The sequence below is a fragment of the Akebia trifoliata genome, chromosome 5, assembly GCF_017979445.1.
Source record: "Akebia trifoliata isolate Shusen 1 chromosome 5, ASM1797944v1, whole genome shotgun sequence".
Taxonomy (NCBI): Eukaryota; Viridiplantae; Streptophyta; class Magnoliopsida; order Ranunculales; family Lardizabalaceae; genus Akebia; species Akebia trifoliata.
In genome coordinates this window covers 24,403,326-24,428,793 of record NC_141379.1, presented here as the reverse complement: position 1 = coordinate 24,428,793, position 25,468 = coordinate 24,403,326, and the positions used below count along the sequence as shown (strand labels likewise).

The window sequence follows — 25,468 nt, the reverse complement described above, 5'->3', positions numbered from 1 at the left end:
TAAACTGATAATATTATATCCCTTGACTTAGTCTTGTAGAGAGACCAGCACAAATTGGCCTAAATGCCCTTATCTTTAATTTTTGGCAATAAACCCTTGTGTTTGTTAAAAACAAAACCCCCCCTCAACCTCAAGCTCTTCAACCTCTTTTAGAACATGCTTGATTTTCATCCTAAAAATCCATTTTTTAATTTTTTTTATTATTTTGCTAATCTACCCAAAATTCTATCATCTTCTATTATTTACTATATATATATATATAGGTAGAAAAAGATAGTATGAAAGATTATCGGAGATAATTGGCTTTTTTGGGGAAAAAAAAAACAAGTATTTCAGTTATAAAGGTGGAAGATGAGGGCATTTGATCATTCGTCAGACGAGAGAGACTGGGAGAGGTTAAGCTGCATGTGGTCGGTTTGAAATAGAGAGGGTTATCTCAAATATTAACTAAAATATGGTGTCTTTGTTCTCCTGCTTTAGTCGCTATTGTTGTCTGTGGATGTATGCGAATCCGGTCCAGTCCAATTAACAAATCCGAAATTCAGTAGATAACGAGAGCTGCTATTGGCACCCCAACTTTTACTTATCACACTCCAAGTATGATGGTGGGAGGGGGGGTGACAAATAATTTAAGAACTTAAGATGTAAGAAGTAATAGTTGAGGTGCCAATAACAGCTCTAAAAAAACATACTTGTTTGGATTGACTTCTCTAAGTGCTTCTGACTCTTACAGGGAGTTAGAAGCACTTACTCTGTCGTTTGGGTATTTTATGCTTTGAAAAAATGAGTTTTTAAAAGAGTCAAAATAGTGCTTTTATGAGAAGTACCGAAATTGGTACTTCTCAATTTCCTTTTTGCGGAGAACAATTATCCCGTCAAAATTTTTCGCAACTTTCCAATTTTACCCCCTCGTTTTATTTTATCTATTTTTTTATCCTAAATTAACGAAACTTAAAACAGAAGAACTATGTCTTCTCCAAAACGTAAAACAGAAGACAGACATTCTTCTCCACACTACATTGTGAAGGAGATCGAGAGAAACTCGTTCGACAGAGTCGAGAGTCATCTCTCTCCCTCCGACTGCCTTCTTCCTCCGATTGTCTTCTCCCTCCGACGATTACGGTGGCTAACCCCATCAACGGAAACCCTCAACAGAAACCCTCAACGAAACTTTCAACGGTGGCGAGATCATTCTCATCCTTGAAACCCTCGACAGAGAGAGGTAATTTTTCTGATTTTTTAATCCCACTTTGAAGTTCTCGATTGAAAACACAACAGAGAGTGGTAACCCTCGTCTGTTCTTCAATGGATTGAGTTCAATATTCTTCTATAATTGATTTGTCGATTGAATCTCGACAGAGAGAGGTAACTCTCATTTGAAACTCTTTGAAATTTCGACTAAACCTCGACTGAACCTCGCTCTCTTCTCAAATCTTTTCTAAAATATTTTCATGGGTCGAAAAGATATAAGTTTCATTTGATAACGTCGTTATCCTGTTTAGAAACTCAATTTTAATTTTCTTTTAGAACGGCCTTTTTTTTCTTTAAAAAAAAAATAAAATAATAATAAAGTTAATTGTTAATGTTGGTGTTTCTTTTTCGCCAATGTTTCGTTTAGGAATATTTGCTAAAAACTTATTCTAATGGGTTGAAGAGGAAGGGTATGTAGGACTATAGCCTACACTTTCAGTTTTTATTTTTTATTTTTTTAATTTGACATTCAACACAATCTTTAATCATTGATTCCTTCGAATTCCATTCGTATTTTTCTTATGTTTACTTCTAATAAGAGGAATGGGTTTGTTTGGATCAGATTTTTTTACTAAATATTATAATGTTGATCTCGCTATTATAATTGTATAAGCTCAAAGTGGGGATTAACCCAAAATTATCATCAAGATGCTTAAGTCTCATTTCTTGTGAAGTGTTCTTTTTTTTTTCAAATGTTTTGAGGTGAAGTATCTTCTTGCTTTGTACCGCATTACTTGCATGTTTGAGCTGATATATTGTGTAACTAATTAGAGCAGTTGAATATTGCTTGCTCATGGATGAGATTGAATTTACTTATTTATTTATTTAATTTTTGGTTGAGTTGAGTCAATCTGAAGCCTCCATTGGGAATTTCAACAAAGTTTTGGTTTTAAAGCTGAAATGCGAATATCTATTTTGAGTGATTTGAATCTTGTAAGAGCATGTTGTTCAATTACAGCCTATGAAATAACTACAACTTTCAAATATAATTTTGAGTGATTTTTAATGTTTTTGTCTATGTATTTAGAAGAACCTCGAAATTAAATTTTGTGAGCAATGCTGAGTTACATATAAGACTCGTGAGATTGAAGTTGTCCTTCCAAGTTCATAACCCTTGCAAATGCCCTTCAAATAAGAAATCTTGGTTATGGAGACTTCTAAATCATATAGATTTAGAAGTTTTCCAATAATTCTTGATTCAATCTAATCCCTAATTGTCCTAAATGAAGATTACTTGATGAATTGGGTCAGGATTCAATACCAAGCAATGGCTAGAATGCACCAAATTTAACTCTTATCTCAAGGTTGCATTGCGATATATCAACAAACCAAGCTATGACTCTAAGCCTATTATTATTTAGCCAAAGATTAGTGAAAAACAAACCAAAAATATATATAAAATGGAGAAAAACTTTTTAAGCTGTAATCTACTAGCATTGATATATAATCTCAGGTGCATAACTATGACGTGAGATCCTATAATGGATGCATTTACCTCCATCATATATGCAAATAAAGCTAGTTCAAATGCAACTTGGCAATCATTGATTGGAAGTTCAAGTGCCTAAATATAGTATTATTGAATTTCTTTAAGAGAGTTACGATTGCAACACTAACTTTTACTAACGCCACACCAATTGTGTGTAGTTCTTTTGGTGTTATATATGAATTGGTGAGGCTTTAGTAAAAGTTGTTTGTTAGTATGTTTGAGTGATGTACATTATTAACTCTTTTTTTCTTTTTTGTTGTTAAAAATCTATGGGTGATGTATAAAATCTTGAAGTTTTTTTTGTTTCTTGTAATTATAATTTATATTGTAGTCTGTGGTGGATTCAGCTATCACAGAATCTATTTATTACTAGTTTCCTCATTCCCACATGTGTTCAATTTTTTGAGTACGTGATTTTTGAAGATAAAATTTCATGGTTTGCTTATGTTGAAAATCCTCTAATGTTTTGAGATGAATTTATGTTAGAATTAGTCTCATGTTCATTCGAGGTCGTGTTTTAGGCTTTGATGACATACTGGGGTGCTTGAATTGATAATATTTATATGAACTATTGCATGGATGTTAGATTATGTATTATACAGGTATTTTTTTTATTAGAAAAATTTCATACGTCCATTTTTAAGAGGAGATGCAGTCGAAATTTCGATAGAATTTTAAAATTTATAAATTTATTTAAATTGAAAATAATTATTTTTATAATTTTTTAATATAATTTTATTATATATATATAGTGTAATTATATATTTTTTAAGGTATTCTGATCATTTTTTATGCATTCTGGGTGCATTATCAAAATTAAGGATATTCTCTCTCTCTCTCTCTCTATTATATTTTTATTTGCTAGATTTAGGTTTTTATATGAGCCTCTCTTTCTTTCTATTATATTTTTATTTGCTAGATTTATGATTTTATATGAGCCTTATCCTAATTGTAAACAATCTTAAGAGTACGTAATACAAGTCATACACCAGACATACATTATCTTGTCTCTTCTATTGGTTTTAAATCCTATCAGAATTAGTTTGTTGTGATTAATTTTTCTCTAACACATGATTTATTTATGTTGTTTTCTAACACATGATTATTTTTTTTTCTTTTAAATATTTATTTAATTTTTTTTCCACATATTTGTTTGTTTTCATTTTAACATGCCTTCTAAAACAATAAATATGAACAAGGACAAACAAGTTGCAACACAAAATGACAAGGGTAAAGCAAATTGGAGTCCGTATTTATACAAGACCTTTGTTGAGCTATGTGTTGAAGCAGTCGCGCAAGGTCATAGAAATGGGCCAACTTTAGATAGGTTATGATGGAAGTATGTTCAAAATGAATTTTTCAAGAAAACAGGATTCAAATTCGAACAAAAACAATTAAAAAATTATTGGAACAAAACAAAATTAGATTGGAAGGCTTAGTACAATCTAATGAGTATAACTAGAATCGATTGGAACGACTATTCTATCATCATGAGCGATGAATGATGGATTGAACGAGAAATGGTAATACATATTTTTTTAATATATTTAATTTCACTTATTTATAAAGATGTTAATAAATATCTATTAATAATATTTATCATTTTTTTATAGCAACATTCTGGAGATAATAAGTTTCGTTATAAGGCATTAAAGCACAGAGATGAATTGGACAAGTTATTTGGTGGTACCACAGCTACCGGATCTCGTGTTTGATATTCTACAATGACAAACATGATGAATGAGTCAATTGCTGATGATGATGATACTCCTGAATACATTCCAGCGACACAAGAAAATATACTCCCAACTCACCCTGATGATGATATTGATGAGTCACCAAGTTCAAGACCATCACAGAGAAGGTCGTCAATGAGTGGGGATTCTAGATCAAAACACAAAAAAGAAAAAAAAATATGATTTATTCGAGGTTGAATTCAATCGTTTGGTGGATCTTTTCTAATCAAAAATTCATAAGGACGAATTTCCAAACGAGCAAAAAAAGCTTACTTCCGGTGAATGCTTACCACTTCTTAATGAATTAGTGGATGAGATTCCTATAGGTAGCGATCGATATTCTTATGTGGTATCCAAGTTCGTGGATAATATAGATTTTAGGAATGTCTTTTATAACTTGCCAACAAATAATGCTTGTCTATCGTATATTGATTTTGAATACCGTCGTTATCATGGTGATCACTAGAGAGTAGCATAATTTTTTTTATGGGTCAATCTTTTATGAATCCTTTTTTTGTTTTTGTGAACTATGTGGTTAATAAAAGAAAATTTATTTCATGGATTATGGTTTGGATTTATTCTGTATGGATTAAGTTTCTATTTATTTCTGGTTTGTGGATTGTTGATTATGTCTTATGAATTATGAATTATGGATTATGGATTATGGTTTAATTGTTAAAAATCTTTGTTTTAATATTTTATATGATTGTTAATATGAAATATTAAATGATATATTTTTTTTATTAATAATGTAAACAGAAACAAGATGGATTATTCAGATTCAGACGATGAGATTATATGTATGGCTGCACTTGCTGCAGCAAATCATTATCGCACGGCTCGTAAAAATAAATTAGTTCGACAACCCAAGACTAATTATAATTTTACTGGACAAAATTATATGAATTATGTTTTGTCTGGGAATAATGCAATATGTCATAAACAATTTCGAATAGAGAAACATGTATTTAAAAAATTATGCAATACTCTACACGAAGAGGTAGGTCTTGAAAGAAAAATGAACATTTCTTTGGAAGTATCCTTAAGAATGTTCTTAAAGATATTGGAACAAAACGAGGGCATGCGAAGTGTTGGTGATCGATTTCAACGTTCTAAAGAAACCGTGAGTAGACACTTTCATAGAATCTTGAAAGCTGTCCTTGAATTGTGCAAAACTCTCATTGTGCTTCATTCTTTGGATGAGATCCCTCATCAAATTCGTACAAATCGAAGATTCTGGCCTTTTTTTAAGGTAATTTTAAAGTTAAATTCACAAAAATTATAATGTTTAATCTTTAAAATAAAATTTCTTTTTATATGAAAGATTGTGTGGGAGCGATTGACGATACTCATATTGGGGCACAAGTTCCAATAGCAGATCAACTTCGATATTTAGGTCGAAAATGTATAATACAAAATGTAATGGTTGTATGCTCTTTCGATATGTTCTTCACATATGTAGTTGCTGGTTGGGAGAGACAAGCAAATGACGCGAATGTGTTTTTAAAAATCATAAATAATCCTAATTCAGGACTTCCTCTCCCTCTATCAGATTGGTATTCAAAATTTTACTTAAAAGTACATTCAATTATATGTTATATATATAAAATAATGAAATTATTATTCATTTGTAGGCAAATATTATTTGATTGACTCTGACTATCCATTGATGGATGGGTACATGACACCATATAGGGGTGTCTGTTACCATTTACAAAACTTTCGACGAGGTGCATGACAGAAGGAAAAGAATGAGTTATTTAACCATCTTCATTCATCATTGCATAATGTTATAGAGAGGTGTTTTGGAGTATTAAAGGCAAGATGAGCAATTCTTAGAGACATGCACACATACTTCATTGATACTCAAAGGGATATCGTCATTGCTTGCATGGGACTGCACAATTTCATTCGAAATGAAACTTTGGCAGATGTTGAATTTGTTATATACGAAGAATTAGATTATATAGATGAAATCGTCCCTATGAGTGTAGATGAGCCTGGACCCTCGAACGTTCACAACGGGAAAGACATAGAGAAATGGAACGTAGAGAGAAGTCATAGCTGAAGCTATAAAAGAAACTTATGATCGACGTGATATAATTATATAATTTTATGATTTAAAAGTTACTATTAACTGAATAAATTATATTTTTGGATAAATTTAATATGTTTCTACTATATGAACATTTTTGTTTATTAGTATGATGATCACATATAAATTTTGTTTATAAATGTTTTCTTTTCATTTTACATATGTTGGTGTGATTATTACATATGATTTTATGTATGAGGATACAGGTTTTATTACATGATAATTGTTATGTTTTTATATAGATTTTATTTTTTATATGTCCAATATTTAAGAGAGGTTCTGTCGAATTTAAAAAAAAAATAAGAATAAGTATATTTAGAGTATAAAATGATGTTATAATGTTTTTATTTAATAAAAATAGTAACTGTTGTTTTTGTTAGCATATGTTGTTGAGTTATGATGTTAAAAACAATAATTATTACATATAAGGGTATTCTGATCATTTTAACAGAATATAAAATAGTTTCCTAACACAAAACTCTGTGAAAAGTACTTCTCAAATTCTGCATCCAAACGTACAACACGTATTCCGCTACTTGAGACAATACTTCAAAAAGTACTTATATTTTAAGTACTTCTGACTCTTGTATCCACACGAGCCCATAAAATTCAAAGAATTAACATAGATATATATATAGAACTTTAAAAGAGGAAAAAAAAAAAAACAGAAAGACGAGCATATAACAATAAAATGAAGGAGAAACAAGGAAAAATGGCATCCCTATCACGGAGTAGAATTCATTCAATATCGGAATGTATGCCCACACCACACCATCATATAATGGAGATTAACAAGTAGTATTGATAATAGAGGAGACATTTGACAATAAAGTTGTGCCTTCGTTGAACATCATTGTTAACCATAAAAAGAAAATTCATCCATCCCCAACTTGGACCAACTCTTTAGAAACTCCACTTTCATTTCACTCAATTACAATGCTACTGCAAAGAATGGTCTTCTATTACTTTTTGATGAATATTTAAGATACCCTATTATTTTTATAAACTGATAAAATGCTCCTTGATCTTGGGTTGTGAAAAATATCTATCCATCCATCGATCCATCGTGGAGGGCGTGCCATAGTCACCTTGAAAATACAAGGGACCCATGTCATAAAATGAAAAAGATTTCTTCAAAATTTTGAATCTCTAAATGTTTGGCCAATCCAATAATAAAAAATATAAATATAAACCTTATTTTTCTAAGGTATTATATTGCTTTGTATTGTTTAAATAAATATCATCTGGGGACAATGTTTTGATAGGAAGAAAAACCAAGATAGGGATCTAATCATAACTGATTCATGATTTTGATGAGCAAAACTAAAGATATCAGAAAAGCATACTGACCTGATCTGATCAGAAACAAGGCTGAACATGCAATAATATTACAATCCATTTTGAAAGGAAAACATAGTCAGAGAAGAACATCTTTTGGGGGTGTGTACGTGTGATCAAGAACTCCACAGCTCATGCATAGCATTCAATTGACTCAAGTCAGTTGATTTTAACGACATCCCGTAAAGCTTCTTGAGTTTCCCCACATCTCCAGACTTAGTAGTATTGGCTGAAATTGAATGAGGAACAACAACAGAAGATTTGCTAGTATTTCCAGATACAGTTACTTGTAACATCCTCTTCAGAAGATCCTGCAATTGAGTCAAAAACTTTTTGTTCACCTCTGAAAAATCTGCAGTTGTTGGCCCTCCAAATACGTGGCGACCTTCAAGTAGGCGAGATAGAGCTGACTCCAGCATCTGGAACACAGCACAAATAAGAGAGAATCAGAAACTGTATAAGCTCGGAGACAAAATAATTAATGTGATAATCTGCGATTTTGTAACAAAACACTCGGCCAAATGAATAGTTGCAATATATTGCTCACAGTTGGCACACCAGTCATGTAAAAGTGTGATTGAACTACGAGATGCTCTCCCCTAGATCGGACAAAGTGATCCATCAATAATGATGCAACTACAAGGTACAAATACAATCCAGCCAAGTGCAAACATGGAAGCATGGGTCAACACTAAGTTGATACTACCAAAATTAAAAGAACATCAACTCATTCTAGGTAATTTTCCAGTTTAAGCCTAATTGCAATGAACGATAGAGAAATGAGGTTCAAGTTCCAGCTTACTCAATCCAGTCTCTCTTACTAGGAATGGCTACTTCAGATGGCTAAGACAATGAAGGGTTACCAACCCAATCTCTCTTACTAGAAATAGCTTCTTTGGATGGCTAAGGCTACAAAAAGTTACCTAGAAAGAAGTGACGTTCCTTTCATTGAAAGATTACCTAAGGATGAAAGTAACTCAATAGTACCAAGAGAAGTAGGAGGATCAGTGGCAGGGACTAAAGATGTCTCAACAGTGGCAACACGGAGAACAGAATGTCCCAAATAGGGAGTAACAGAAGATCGCAACAGATAGGGATAGAGTTGAAAATATCGGACCTTCTCATGGCTAGTCTTCCCACAATAACTGCAAATAAAACCACTCCCTTTACCACGACCACGACCTCCATGGCCATGATCCCTAGATCCTGGGGCACGAGGGTTAGAAAAACTCGAATTGACTGCTAGAGCCATCTAATATGTAGCTGGAGCAAAAAGAATACCAAGGGTTTGAGTCTGAGAGGGAACTACGACGACGACGCTCATCACTATCAATGGTCGCAAATATCTTAAATAAGTAAGGTAAAGGAGTGGTGTTGAGAATCTAAGTCCGAAGTGTTTCAAATTCAGGACATAAACCCATGAGAAACTAGTATGTTTGGCGTCAAGTAATCATCTTGACCACATGCTCTACTGCCTCTGCAGACAACTTAGCCATAGACTCATAATGGGAGAACTCCCAACAGGACTAAAGAAACCCAAAATAATCAGCTACACTTTGAAGACCTTGAGTAGCCTAGGCAATGTCCTAGTACAACTCATAAATCCGTGAGTCATTCCTAGCATATGCATATGTCTGAGTGAGAGCGGACCACAACGAAGAGACAGCCTCATAGTACATAAACATGGTATAGATGCGTTGCTCTATGGAATTAAATAGCCACTCAAGAATAGTGCAGTTGTCAATTTCCCATTTTTCAAATTTGAGATCGGTAAGAAGTGGCTTATGAATAGTGCCCAACAACCAACTTGATTTACCTTTACTACCCAAATAAAAACTCACAGATCGAGACCATGACTGAAAATTACGACCATCCAATAAGGTGTTGGTAATACAAATGAGCTGAAGAATTTGTCCCATGATCAATGTTGGAATCCTTGATCTCTTGAGTCGATATCATCGCTCACAAAAAACAAGAATTTAAAAAATATTTGGATTGAAGGGAGATGAAGATCAAGTGTAATACCAAACCAAGACCAAGAGAATTAACACCACCTTTTCGGAAGGCAGCAAATAACCCAAGTAGCAATCCAAATAAAAAATAGCAGAAATAACCTTGTCACGAGTCAGCAAACAACTCAAGCAGCAAGTCAACAAACAAATAAAAAACTGTCTCGCGGCAGAGATAGCCTCCCCACTTGCTGTTGCAAGGCAGAAATCCTTTGTTGAGGTTGCAGGGCAGAAATAGTTCCCTACTTCTTGTTGCAAGGTAATAAAGCTCCCAAGGTTGCTGTCGCAGGGCCTCAAAAGGCTTCCATAAGGCAGCAACAAGGTTAGGGACCAATCGTGGTTTCCAACTAAGTAGAAGAGGGTCTATTTTATTGTCGCAAAAGCTCTCAACAGCACCCTTTTGCTATCGTAGGGCAGTCCACCAATCACCTTATCTCAAACACAAACCCTAACATAGGGTAGAATCCAAACCACAACATCTATCACAAGGTAGGAACCCTATCATAGGGCATACAACACAACGTAGAGACTCACTTGCAGCATGTGAAACCTTGTTAAAAAAATCCTAATCGCAACATGTGATTAGGAGAACATAAAATAAAAGAAGCCCCCGAAGGGGAGACCTTCTAATGAAACTGCTTTAGGTCAACAGGTCTCACAAAACCCGAAAATAGGAGAAGGAAGAAATGAGAGGGGAAAACAGGCGAAGAGTGGAACCCAAGAAGGGGGGCATTGGATTCTAGAGACTTTGATACCAAGAAGAATTGTAGAGGAGAATTTTCAAGTCTCATAATGAGAGCTTGACATATATATATAAACTAAAATGAGAATGGATATAAATGCCCTTACATAGAAAACTAACAATAGAAAAATAGAAATAAGCATAGAAAGAAACTACATATTTCCAATAGCTAAGACTTCAACCTCTGTATCCCATTAACATCACTATAAGTCAAAACAATGTCATCAACATAGACTATCAGCAACACATACACTTTTTCAATTTTCGAATGAAAAACTGAATGATCTGTCTGACACTGCATCACTGAACTTACCAAACCATACTCGTGGAGATTGCTTCAAACCATAAAGTGCTTTCCGAAACTTGCACACTTTCCCAATTTTCCCCTAAACAACGAACCCAGGTGGTTGCTCCATGTACACTTCCTTATGTAAATCACCATGTAGAAAAGTATCTTTAACATCTAATTGATAAAGGGTCAATCCGATATAATAACTAATACAATCAACATTCAAACCAAAGTAATTTTCGCGACTGAAGAGAATTTCAACATAGTCAACTCCATAAGTCTATGTGTAACACTTAGCAACTAACCGAACTTTCAATCTATCAACTATGCTATCAAGATGAAATTTAACAATGTAGACCCACCTACCACCTACCAAACCAACAACATGCTTTCTAGGAGGAAAGATATCAGAGACCAAGTATCATTATGATGTAAAGCATCCATCTTATCAACCAAAGTTGTCCTTTATCTCGGGTGAGATAAGGCAACTTGGAGATTCTTAAGAATAGAAACAAAAGAGATGGTGAAGATAAAAGAAGACAACGAAGCATAGAAAACAAAATTAGAGATAGGATATCTAGTAACACAAGAACGGGTACCTTTACGAATAGCGATAGATAAATTACTAGAAGATGAAACAGCATCCATTACCTAAACGGAATGAGGTACCAATATAAGAGGTAGAAATGGATCTTCAAACAACAAAGAAGTTGGTGTTGGCGATGCAGTAATGATCTTCCTAATGGCCTTCCTTTGATAAACTTGATGTCATGGAGAAGGACTGAGTTCAAAAATAGGAATAAGAACAGGTAAAGGAATACTCTCTAATTTAGCATCAACAAATGACTCAATTGAAATGTATAGTGTAGACTCAAAAAATGTAACATCAACACAAACAAAGTGTTTGTGTAATGTGAGACTATAACACCGATAACCCTTTTAGTTACGAGAGTACTCAAGAAACACATATTTCAAACTCTTGAGATCTAACTTGTCACGATCAAGACCCAAATGATGAATAAATCATACCAAAAAACATGAGGAAATGAAAAATAGGACAATCAGGAAATAAGATTTGATGTGCAAAAGTACCATCAAGGACAGAAGTAGGCATACGGTTGATGAGATGACAAACAGTAAGCACAACCTCACTCCAATAATATTTGGGAACCTTCATCTGAAACATTAAGACATGAGTAACCTCAAGAAGGTGACAATTTTTACGTTCAACTATCCCATTTTATTGAAGGGTATGAACACAAGATGATTGATGGATAATGCAATGAGACTGCAAATAAGTAGTACAACGACTAAGAAAAAATTCTTTTGCATTACCAGAACATAAAATGCATACGAAAATACCAAATTGGATTCGAATTTCCATATGAAACTGTTGAAATATATTAAACAACTCAGAATGATCCTTCATTAAAAATATCAAGTCATCTTCCACAAAAATAACAAAATATCTAAAACCTAAATAAGTAGTGGACGAAGGACCTCATACATCAAAATTCACTAAACGAAAAGAAATGGACTCTCTATGACTCACACTAAGTGGAAAAGACACTCGATGATATTTTCTAAACTAATATGCTTCACAATTAAATATGAAGTCTATATTTAAAGCAAGAACTAGACTTCGTAAAACACAAGGAGAAGCATGACCAAACCGACAATGCCACTGAAAGGTGCTAGAAGATGAATGAAGATTTGTTGGGACTAGAGCATTGTTGAGAAGATATAAACCATCTACTTGACGCCCGTCACCAATCATCTTCTTCGTCTTTAGATCCTAAAACACACAGTGAAAAGGGAAAAATGTTGCTAAACAATCTTTGTAAATTGACTCATAGAAAGAAGATTAAACGGGAATTTAGGAACATAAAATACTAAGGACAAAGAAAAACTAGGATTGAGTTGTGAAGTTCCTAACCCAATAATTTTTTAAAATGACCAATCGGCTAATTTAACATTTAGACAAGAAGATGGAGAGAGATAACATGAGAATTACATATCATATGATCTGATGCACCATAATTAATGATCAAAGGGCTCGTAGATGATAATAAATAAGTGGATACCTTACTTGTTTGGGATAAAGTAGTAATAGCTGATGAGTTGAAGACTACTTTGTTATACTCCTCTCAAGAAAGAATAATGGATTCCTTCTCAATACTCTGATCATATGATATAGTGGGCTGCACAACATCCTAGGCTGGAGATAATGACGTCTAAGGGACAACTGGTCTCCCATGAAGATCCCAACAAAAGTCAATAGTGTGCTCATCCGTACCACAATAGGTACACTTTCGGATTTCACAACCTTCACAACCTCTTCCTAAATCTCTACTACCACCTTTACTTCCACGACCATCACCATGTCCCCTGCAACTACCTCTGTGACCACAACCACCATGATCTCCGAGAATAGCTAAAGCAAAGTGATCACTCATATGTTGGTCACTATCTGATTGAGTGGCTCTCTTTAGCCTGGAGAAAAATCTATCAAGGAAGGAAGATCAGGATTTTCTAAAATCTGAGACTTGACTGCATCATACTTTGATTAGAGGGATGAAAGAAGACGAATAACATTCATATCCTTTTTTTGCTTCTACATTTGAAATATATCACTTGAAATAGGTTGATATTGATTACGTTCTTCACGCATATGCATCAATGAGGCGAAGGCCCAATCCAGAGTTTTATCATCATGCTATAAGGAGAAATATTGCTACGTGATCTCATAAATTCATATTATATTATTGGATTCCGAATACATGTGCCTCACTCACTCCCAAATCTCCTTCGCAATATCCAAAACTTGACGTTCACACTGATATGTGACTCCATCTTGTTCCACAACCAAGTAACAATTTAAGTATCTTCTTGTTCCCATAGCTCAATGTATTTTTCATCAAGAGAATCAGACTTCACTTTGGTTAGATGAGATTTCCTATTTTGTGCCTTTAAAAACATCTCCACGGCCTTCGATCACTGTATGTAGTTATTTCCATTTAAACGAATAAAAGTCATTTGAGTTCTGACCAAATCTATAGATATACCCAAGATAGTCTTCGACTCCATGATGAAATAATTGATTGCCCAAGATATGAATCTATAGATATACCCAAGATAGTCTTCGACTCCGTGATGAAATAATTGATTGCCCAAGAATCAATAAAATTGTTCTACAATTTTCGTTAATGATTTTCTATGGGTGAAATCTCTTCGACATGAATTCCTTATAACCAAGATTTGCAAAAAACCACTAAAAATAAAGAGAAATCTATCCCAGTGAAGTCGCAAGGTTTTAAAACTCTACTAGATAAAATCGCAAGGCTCGAAATCCCATTTTACATAAAATCGCAAATCTCCAATACCTGTCAAGATGAAATCGCAGTGTATCTGGAAGGTCAGAAACACAATTTGAAACCAACCACCACTAATAACTGACAAAAATCCCTTGATCTATGATCACATTAGGGATATTTTTCAACCACAAAGACAATCTTCCGTTTAGAGGATTTTAACCACCACGAAGATAATAGGTACAAACTAAATCAAAAAAATCTGATTTATACCGAGAAAAAAAAAAAAACAACAAAGATGCAGAAGAAGGGAGAGTACCAAAATCTGATCACAAGAAAAGCTTCAATACCATGTAGGGTTTAGAGAAGAAAAAAATGAAGAAAATGGGAGGATTTGAACTTGACTCTCTCACTATGAACCATGGTATATATAAAACTAGAAATAAATGAAATTACACATATGCCCTTATGGCACATATATAAAATACCAATATATCTAACAGAGGCCAACTAGATGGAAAGTGAAGAAGCAATTCTGATGTTCTCCAACAAAGATTTCCAATGGGTATAGGGAACGTTTTTCATAGCCAAAATCCAATCGGACTTGAAGTAATTTTGTAACTTGAAAGTCATCTGAATACTTGATTTCAATGTTTCTTTTGGACCTTGGTGCTACCCCCCTAAGCTCTAAAGCATGGTCGGTTTACATGGATTGATATGTTCAGCTTACCATTTCATTTGTAAACATATTCATCCTTCAATTATGCAAGCCAAACAATTGGACAACTAATCAAGAACATGAATGCATTGAGAAACTCTACCAGAGCAATGAGGTTATGAGCCAAGGTAAATCTATTGAGAAACTATTTGATCTTAAAACAATGGGGAGATGCGTCAAGGAAATACCAAGTGATAAGATGTGTGGAGAGTTGTTCCCACATCCGAGGTTCAAGCCCCCTTGAACCCATACTTCTTATGCTAACAAGTAACCCATCTTTACCTATAAAAAAAAAAAAAAATCCTAAAAAACTTGAAGGTGCTCTATAGCAACCTAGAATATACCATTTTTTACAGGTAACCTAGAATACACCATTATGACCCAAGTAATGAATTTGGTTCATCAGTAATTGAGATCAAGATGGGCTGGTGGCAAGAGTTTTGGTTAGACAACATGTGCTTTGAACATCGAAAAATCAACAAATCTCAGAACTGGCAAATATGCAAGCTCGTCCGTAGGGCAATGTGAACTACCGGAGAATAATGCACCTAAGTATAGCAACTAAGACCTAGACATATCTGCTTCATAAATAATATCCAGAATTAGAATCAAATCAAATTCATTTGATCAGTGTGACCTACAAACACTCCACAAAAGTCAAGGTGTGGACACCTGAGGAAACCTACAAGGAACTACAATGTGTTCAAGTGCACCAAACCATTTAGATATAAGGTGGCTAAAGGAATAAGATCTTTGATTGAACACTCAAGTCTCAGAGCTTATATTTCTAAATAGGGAGGAGGATGCATATCTCAAAAAATCTCCACGACAGACCAAAGCTTGGTGTCTAAGGGCGTATCATGCGTCAAAGACTCTTGGGCCTCTCAAAAAGAGACGAAGTGCCAAATACAATGTCAGATTGCCAGCCTGCTACCGTTAGACACAACACCTTCCAAACAAATTCCACATTGTGGACTCCAAGTGCAAATCAAATTTCTCTTGGGGCAACATGTTCTATGGAGTCGATGTTTCAACAAGACATATGACTAATAGATCTCATAAAAGAAAATTGCAAGGTCAAAATTTTAGCTCTAGTGGCCCCTTTCAACCCAACGAACATGAATGCATAATTGGGCCCACTGACAAACTTTTATGTTGTAAGGAATTATGTTGGGTTGTGGGCTTAGAAGGTAGGCCTATAACTAAAGTCGCAATGAAAGCCCATATTTCAAAAATGGCCAGGGTTTGGCCCAACAAATCTTTAAAAGGGGTTTTGGATGAGCCTCTTAGGTTGTGCAGTTAGACCCACAAGAAGGAGCCCCTATCAATTTTTTGGATACCAAGGAGGCACTATGAGATCTTCCGAACCCTTTCCACCCAAATATAGGTGGCATGCACAATTTGCACCATGTATGCATGAAATGGAGCAAAGAATGTTCATCGAGCACACAATTTCACATGGGTAGACAATGTTATCTCTCTGGAAATTTTGAGTTTATTAGGTGAACGCATTAAGATGACTGGGTAAATTTCAACCTTATTCATCACGTACATAACTTCACCCTAAACAAATAGTTCTTCCTATCAAGGGTGGCAAGCATTAAATGTGTAGAAATTTGGGAAGGTCTATGCTGCTTAGAAAAATGTGAAGGTCTGCAGCTTTTACATGATATAACCACAGCCATAAGGATTGGCAAGCATTATTAAGAAGACAAAGCAGCACAACTTTTCAGCAAAAAGAAAAAGAAAAAAAACGACAGTTGGATATTAAATCCTTTCCGACTATAAGTATCAACTAGAAAAATAAGAAACTTCAGTTCACAAGTCAAATATAATCATCTACGATCACATAACTGTAATAATGCAAGTGAACAGATGAGTTCAAGAGAACATACTGCGGTTGACTGGAAAGAATCCGAGAGTCTCAATGAGAGAGACGACCCTTCAATAAGAACCGTGAGGTACATCACTGGATGCGTATTTGGGCCATAAAAATCTATGGACTTCCGCCAGTTCCTCTCAGCCAAAGAAGCATATTGCTTGACCTTTTGCAAAATGCTATTTTCAATTTTTGACAGTTTAATTTGACGCAAAAACTTCAAACAGCAATCCCTATGGTAGCAACCAAGTTGAAAATAAGCATATGCAGCTTCCTGTTGTCGCAATTCACCCAACGACTCATACATGGACACAGCCTCCCTTATAGCATCATTGGCTGAAATCTCATGCTTCCTCAGTTCTTTCCTAGCTCTCCTTTCACGAGGACTAATACAACCTATTGACAGATCTTCTAGGGCTCCGTTCTCATAAACCCGTGCAGAAATATCTTCCCGGGCCAAAAGCATACCGAGCCTTAAATATGTATTAGCAAATTGGGTGTACACTTCATTCCTCACGCTGCATGACAATGTGACTGAACTATCACCTTTCTCAACGACATTCAATTCTGACTTAGCTGCACCATAATACCTCAAGGATTCACTGTATTCCAGCTTTGCAGTCTCGAGAGCTTGGTTGTATGCATTCTGGAGGAAGAAAGCATTCGTCTTCAGATTTTCCATCTTGGCTACCATTTCTTCAGCCAACGCTCTTCTTCCATGTCCCAAATTACAGTTAATCAATATTATATTAGTATGGTCAGAAACTTCTTTGAATGCTTTTATTGCATCTGCAAATGCAACTTCAGCCGTGTCCAAGTCTTTTCTGCCTAGCCGGTTTCGACCCAGTTCATTACATGCCCATCCTTTCTTTTTAGCTATAGACTGCAGTTCTGTCGAACCAGTAGGAAGTCTAGACAATGCTTTCCTACCCTCATCGTAACAGCTTATGGCCGCTGAAAGATTATATTCTGCATCTCTAACTATGGGACCCTCCAAAAATTTGAAAATCCCACCATTTTTTCCCGTATGTGCTTCTTTAGTACTACGTTCAGATTCAGATGCCATTGTAGACTCCATATCTTGCTTGTTCTTTGCATTTGATCTTTTATTCTGCTTTCTGCCGTAAACTAATGGATGCGCATCTCCACTACTACTGCTTGCACTGTTACCACTGCTCACTCTATCACTCTGACAGCTACAATTTATCAAAGAGCAAATACTGCAGTTTTGATTAAACTGTCCCAACTTTTTCTTGAGCCTTTTTACTTCCTTCTCAACTTCAGATGACATTCTCAACTCACTTGTATATGCATTTTTTTCTGGTTGTATTGATGGTTTTTTGCTCATTATTATATGGTACTCAACATATACATCCCCTACAAGTGTCCATGCCTTGGCCCAGAAAAGACAACTCGAAGAGAACCGATCAATAGCAAAGCAATCTTGGGGGGAAATAAAATCCACTTTTGATGTGTCATCGATAAACGACTTTAACTGGGATGGGGAGCTACTAACCATAGATGAGATAAATTGTGCATCATCAAGATGTTTAGGCATTGATCCATAGATAGAACATGCTAAGTCCACAACCTTAAGAGCTTGATTCAACTGGTCATCCTCCTTATAAGCTTGTCCAAGAGCTAAATAAGATTCGCCAAGCAAAAGAACAAGTTTCCACAACTTATGATCCATTTTAGATCTTGGAAGCCACTCTCGAATATCACAAACTTCAATACAGTCAACATCACCACAAGCACATAAAGAAAAATGGATAGGTGAAGATCTATCCTGAGTTTTCTTTCCATGATCAATCATTTCTACTTCATCGTTTTGAAGTTGGCGCTTCCACCTGAGAGACTTGATAGCTTGAGATACATGGTGTATTGCAGCTAATTTAGACGAGATTGGATCAGCAACAGTTTGAACCACATGTGGGGTAGTTGCAGACATCTGAAACACTGGGATATCTTTATCATTGGAACTAAGAGCAGTTCCTGTTGGTTCTTCCTCTTCTGTCCTTACTGATGGAAGAAATTGTCTAGGATTAGATGGCATTGCTTCTAAAACTATCTTTGTTGATGCCTCCTCTGATTCAGACTCTAGAAGGATGTTTGCATCCTTTTTTGCAACTTGAGAGGTCAATTTATCATGTGAAACTGATCCAGACTTACCCATAGAGAAGTCTGAGGATTCAACTTTGGTGTCAGTGACTGTAACTTCAGATTCTAATAGCCCATATTCAGATGTAAAGTCCAGCTCCTCATAACATTTCAAAATCAGTCTCGCAAATTGTTCATGAGCAAAAGCACGGACCACCTATTTCAACATAAACTTCATTGTAAGTGTAATCCTGTCTATAGACTTCCAAACATGAATATAATATTAAATTCAACAACCAATAGAAGAATGGAAATCTGATTTTAAATTGTCTTATTAAGGAATGATACCAAATGATCCGGCTCATCTAGAAAATCAAGACATTTTCTGAGCAAACTCGCACACTTGGACCTATTATTAGGTGCCTGCAGCAAGAACCATCAGCATTAGCTTCAGCATATCAGTTATACTAAATGATGGAGTATTTGCTTCCATACCATTGATAGCGACAGCCTGTGAGCAAGACGGTACAGAAGAGTCCCTAGAGAAAATATGGAATCACTTCTTCCTCTGTGCACTAGAGATGGAAGAGAGCTAGCACTCTTATCATGATCTTCAGATGAATGGTTCTTGGGAATAACAGAGAGATCAAAAAGTTGAATTACATCCTCTCCAGCACTTTTATGGAGCTGAAATAAAGTTGGAACCAGAATTGAGTTTGACACCATCAGCAACAATCATCTAAAATAGGAAATTTTCAAATCCAAGCAAAACACAAATTGAACGCAGAGCAGTACCCAATAAGCACCGGGATCTTGTACGCAGTTGTCCTGAAGGAACCTCAACACTGAAAGACCATTTTGTTGGACAACTTGAGGATGAAATGCAGGTGTGCCATCCTCTGAGATGCCTTTAAGCAAGAATATATCATTTGTCTTCAGAAGCTCATACCCTTGAACAACACCATTCTGATGATAACAGATGGCCAATTCGGGCACACTGGCCATGATATTGTCGAGCCAGGCTTCAAGCCACGTTAATGGAGTGACCTGGAAAAAAGAAGAAAAAGAGAACCAAGTTAATTAATATAAAAAAATAAAAAAAAGACATCAACAATCAACATAGAAATACTAGCATAATATTGCCAACCTGTCGTGCAACATCCCATAAATGCAAGCTCACAGCAACATATTTCTCATTACTGAATAGAAGCAAGTCACTGCCTAAAAGCATCCGGAAGTTGTGAAATTGCCAAAACAAAACCCTCAAGAAACTGTCATTACCAAGTCTCTTATGTTTTTCAGACTCTTGCATTGAGAATCTAGGTTTATCTCCAACTTGTGAAGCTTTCTTGACAGCATCACGCCTGTTATTTCTCTTGTTCTGCTTAGTGTTGTCCCAATCGTTTCCCTCATTGACATGTGGATACTCATACTCTGCACGGAGATTTAGTCCTTCCTTTCGGCTGCTACCACCACTCTGACTCAGAAATGGAGATGTGTCACCTTGTACTGGATGGTCAGAAAACAAAAAAGTAGCCTCCTCAGACTCATAATGTCCAGGTAATATAGTAGAATTTGATGTATGTTCTGATGGGGTATCGGTATACTGAGTCGGCGGGCAGTCACAAGCTTCTGCTCTTACTGAATGCATAGCAAAATTCAAAAACAGAGATTGATCTGCACATTTCGATTGGTTGCTATGTCTTCTAACCAATTTTTCTCCCTCTTCAATGTCCGGACTGTGTTACATAAAAATTTCAAAGCACTTTAAGAATTTCATTAACAAATTGTCAAGGCTAGACTAGGCAGCAAATAATTTCAAATAACATACCCAGTATTTAGAACAAGAGTCTGTCCAACACGATGAACTGCAATGGATAATCGAGCCTTTGAATAAGGCATCTTAAAGATTTGTTTCAGAATATCAGATGGACCAACCACATCTATCTCATCTCCATACTCTGCCAGACCAGATACTGCTAGTGCTTCACACTTTCTTGCAAGATTTTGACTGATGGCATTGGTTTCCCAATGTAAATCTGCTGAACAAATTCTACTTCAAATATTAGAGTTGGAGTACAAGGACATCATAAAACAGATGTACCTGGGCTTTCTATTGTTTATTGAATATCTTCTCTCTCACAAGATAAACTTGAAATATAGACGTACAGCCAGTTTTCCTTTGGTTGACGTAATTTCATTTTACCAATTTAAAAGGAGCAAACTAAAAGAGAAGTGTATGTCATGTTACCACACACACCAGAGATAATAGCAGTAACATACTGGAAATGAATAATTTTTTTGGACATGCCGAAGTAAGAGAAATATCATATTTGAAACCTATGTGCAACTATAGATCACAAAGGCTTGCTTGGCTGCTCTGCAAAACCCCGTAAAAGCAAAATTTTGCGTTTGTGGTGATTTATGTTTACAGGATTTTATGATTTTTTGCGGGTGCAATGCTTGTCTTTGGAAAAGTCCCACGAAATTTTTTGGGTGCTTGGTTTTCAAAAAAAAAAAAAAGATATATATATATATATATGGGAGCGGTTCGGCAGCCCTAAAGTTTGCCAAGTTTGGTGCCAAACATTTTCTGTAAATCACTTTTGATGGTGTTATAAGTTTTGGAATAGGCTGATTTTTTGTGAGGACGATCTCTACGGTGAAGAGATCATCCTCACAAAAAATCAGCTCATTTTGAAACTTCTAAGCCTAGTTTACAAGTTGAAGAATCGTGGACCGTCCAAGTTTTGTAAATCACTTTTGATGGGGTTAGAAGTTTTGGAATAGGCTGATTTTTGGTGAGGATGATCTCCTCATCATAGAGATCATCCTCACAAAAAATCAGCTCATTCCAAAGCTTCTAACCCATATATATATATATATATATATATATATAATATATCTTTATTCTACCGATGACAAAATACTTGGCCTTGCATACCATGTTTTATGTAAATCAATCTAGGAAAAATGGATTTTGATCATGAAAGGTCAAGAATCAAAACAAGCAGAATCCAAGAAATCTTTAAAAAAAAATAGTAAATTGATATGAAGTTGAAGACTTCAACATTCTGTACAGCAACCCATTAAGTTTTAACATCCAATATATCCACTAATCTAGTTTTCCTAGCAAATAAAAAAAAATTAATGGGAACACATGGCATTTATGTATGCGATTAAAGACATCCTCACTGTTCTATGTGGTTCTTTTTTCAGATTTGCTTGATTTTAATGGTTTTAGAAGATTTCTAAGCAAATAGGTAAAATGCAGCTCCTGATTTTACTAATCATCAACACCATGTTTCCCTACTCTCTTGTTCCTGTTTATGGGGAATATGTGAAAAATGGTTTATAATGTGGTAATTCCTGCTCTATTAAGATGTCACATTGAAAGTTGAAAAAGATAACAACTTAGATGCCTCTTCACCAAATGTTGAATAGAAAAAGGCAAAGCAAGCACAAAAGGGTATCATGCATGTTGATTGAGAAAAATAAATCCCTTTCTTTGCAATGGAAACATCATATCACAACAGTTTGCATACTGCTTATCTCAATGACAACATTAGCAAACCCTTTGCTATGATTTTCATTTTTGTGCTGTCAAAAATATCTATTGTTACTGCATCTTTTAAATATTCAAAATTGATTCCAGGATATGTGCAATGGTCTAAATGTATAATGGCTAATCAACACAAATTGTGAAGTGCAAGTCTTGCTAATCGTTTCTATTATTTTCTTACTTGAGCAAAGTGCAGTTTAATCGAGTAGAATGTGTTGTCTTCACATTCTAAATTTCTAATTCTTTAAATTTAAATTTTAGCAATTCACTATCCAAAGTCTTATGTGACAAGTAGATGGAGCGACGAAACAAGGACTTGGCCATTTCACATTTTGCCCATGTCAACATATGACCCAGATATTTTGACAATCTTTCTACAAAATGCTTTCTAAAATAAGACAGTTGTGCTCATATACTACTGAGTTGTTAAACACAATTATATTTGTTTTATAGTTTTCCTAGTTAAAAAATCCCCTCATGAAGCTATTGGATTGATGATGGTGCATACATATGCTGTCCTTTGCTTTTATTTAATTCTTATTTATATACTAGTAGTAAAACTCAGCAAATATAAGGGATGAGTTCACTGCTAATCATTTATTAAATTCGTAACCTAGACAGTTAATTTTACTCATTTAGCAAAGAAGATTGAATTCTAGTCTACGGCCTATCATTTATCAAATAAGATGGAATTCTGTAACAAAGAAAGTAATTGGTGATCGAAATTAAAGTCTACCTCCACCAGTGGTAGTCCTGGATTGAACAGAAGCAACTGGGAAGACTTTGTCTGGAAAATTGGGAAACAAAGGAGGACTATTGAGATCGGTTTCAGTCGGGAGCACGCGATACCGAGGCGCTCTCACTCTGGGTATTGAAACACAAACAAAAACCAGGTCAATTTGTCAGCTTTCTTTCGTAATTCATGCTTCATACTTCATATAAATATATACAGAGAGAGATGATTACGCACGTTTGAGATGAAGGAACGATGGCGGAGTTGAAAGCATTTTGATGGAAGGCTTTGTCAGTTGGAACAGGTAGGGTTCCGCAGAGGAAACCCACGGGCTTTGGTCTTACGATCTCCAATTTTCCTACGCACTGAAGCTCGCCCGAACAGCTCGCACGATCCTCCATTTCTCTCTCTCTCTCTCTCTCTCTCTCTCTCTCTCTCTCTCTCTCCAAATCAGACCTCAACCATCTCCATGATTGTCTCTAGGGTTTCCATTTTGATTCCTACTGCTCGCTTGCTCCCTCCACTGATACAAGAAGATTGCGGACTACTCTGAATTGTTGTAATTGGATCAAGATGACTGTCTCACAAATTTGGCACGGATGGATAACCATCATCATGTGTTACGTTCTATCATGTTAATCGAATTTTTCCATCATATATAGGGAGCCGTTCCGAGGCTCTAATGTTAACCAAAGATCGTACCAAGTTTTAAAGACCACTAGATCTCGCATAATCTGACGGATGAGATCAGGACAAGACAACTCGAAATCATTTGGTGTATACAAATACAAAATTTTGAAATTAAAAATAACCCTTTCTCACAATTTGTTTTAATAACAACTCCTCTTTCTCTTAACTTATTCATATCTTTCTCTCTTATATCAAAAATCAGATCATCTTCGCCGTCTATTGAACGTCTTCCTCTCGTTTTCTAACTCACGTGAAGATCCTTGCACAGAACATAATAAGCTCGAAGATCCCCTCTCTCTAACAAAGATTTTGTCTTTTCTGAACTATTGACCTGTGGTAGAAACTTCAAATCTCTCTCGTATTCTCACTCTACATGTATCTCTCTCGCACTCTATATTTAAGTCATAACTCTCTCTCTTTTGCACTATCTCTTTAAATCCTTACCCAAATTCGATGTTATTTGCGTTCGAAACCCTAATCCCATCCCTAACTATCTATCGCTCTCTCTCGCACTATCGAAATCATAACCCTCACTTTCTTTGTCTCAATCTAAAACCCTTCTCTCATTTATTTTTATTTTTTTATTTTAATTAGGAGATAACCGAGTTTTAAAGTATAGGAAATTTCTTTGGTTTAATTTTTTTTTCTATATTACTTTCTTCTTTTGTCATAACAAATATCGATGTTTGTTTTGTGTATAATTTGATACATTTGATTCTTCAAATATGTGAGTTTTAAAGTATTTATGATAATTAAAAATGAGAAAACTAGTTTAGAGTTATTCAAAGGGCTAGCTAGTTTGTTATGGTTTGGTAAATTTCGGTAAAAGAAGACCTGAATAGATTTCTCATGTTAAACTTATGGGACAACATTGATAGCATTTACCCAACTTTTCAAAATAATCTAGGAGTTTCCAAAAGCCTTCTTGGTGGTCAAATTGCTACCACCTTCCATCTTTTAATGTCACCATTATTTTAAGATATATTCTTATTCAAAAGAGTCAATATCCAATAATAAGGTTGCCTATATTTCCTTCCAAACTTCAACAACCCCTTCTAGATTCACCTTTTTATCTACAATATATCTGATGGGTCAATGTATTGTGGAAACTTCTTAGCCATACTACTTGCATATATATAACTTTTGAATGGCCAGATTCTTTTTTGTTTAATTGACTCTTTTAGATATTAAACCTTTAATCCAAACTCGATCATTGAGAAAGCAAGGCAACAATCATTATCACACATGCCAACAACCCTTTCTATTTGGCCCCCCTCTTGCATAGGAAATTTCTTGTGATAGGGAAAATGAGAATGAAGCAAAAATTTCTTCCTTATTGAATTTTATTTATTTGATTAATCATTTATCTAAAATATTCTATTTTTATAGATTTTTAGGATGCCAAAGCTTTATGTTGTTTTTGTGGGGCGTAAACCATGGATTTACACAACATGGGAGGATTGTCATGGATGTGTAGATGAAAACAAGGTTCCTGTCATTAGGCGTTTGAAGCATTTGAAAAGGAT

General features: G+C 35.1%; 1 protein-coding gene across 4 annotated transcripts; it reads right to left on the bottom strand.

Annotated features, from left to right (window-relative positions):
• Nucleotides 1–7,753: 7,753 nt before the first annotated feature.
• LOC147401719 (erythroid differentiation factor-like protein) lies at nucleotides 7,754–24,002 on the bottom strand. Of its 4 annotated transcripts, none has more exons than XM_086443085.1 (10): nucleotides 23,490–24,002; nucleotides 23,256–23,383; nucleotides 20,789–20,999; nucleotides 20,105–20,696; nucleotides 19,753–20,004; nucleotides 19,453–19,644; nucleotides 19,306–19,380; nucleotides 16,874–19,174; nucleotides 12,618–12,744; nucleotides 8,159–8,328 (listed from the first exon to the last, which is right to left on the bottom strand). In XM_086443085.1, exons 1-10 carry the CDS (start codon nucleotides 23,651–23,653, stop codon nucleotides 8,297–8,299), a joined length of 4,074 nt encoding a protein of 1,357 aa, XP_086299211.1. In that variant the 5' UTR covers nucleotides 23,654–24,002; the 3' UTR covers nucleotides 8,159–8,296. The 4 variants fall into 4 exon arrangements, with proteins under 4 accessions (XP_086299209.1, XP_086299210.1, XP_086299211.1 ...); XM_086443086.1 differs by lacking the exon at nucleotides 8,159–8,328 and adding an exon at nucleotides 12,083–12,126; XM_086443083.1 differs by lacking the exon at nucleotides 12,618–12,744 and having other exon boundaries at nucleotides 7,754–8,328; nucleotides 23,490–23,997.
• Between the last annotated feature and the right edge of the window lie 1,466 nt (nucleotides 24,003–25,468).

Coding starts and splice junctions, on each gene's coding strand:
- LOC147401719 (XM_086443083.1), bottom strand. CDS start 23,653: ATGGAGGATCGTGCGAGCTGTTCGGGCGAGCTTCAGTGCGTAGGAAAA. Junction 20,005..20,104: donor TATGGGATGTTGCACGACAG/GTTGGCAATATT, acceptor TCTTTTTTCCAG/GTCACTCCATTAACGTGGCT. Junction 19,645..19,752: donor AAGATCCCGGTGCTTATTGG/GTACTGCTCTGC, acceptor ACTTTATTTCAG/CTCCATAAAAGTGCTGGAGA.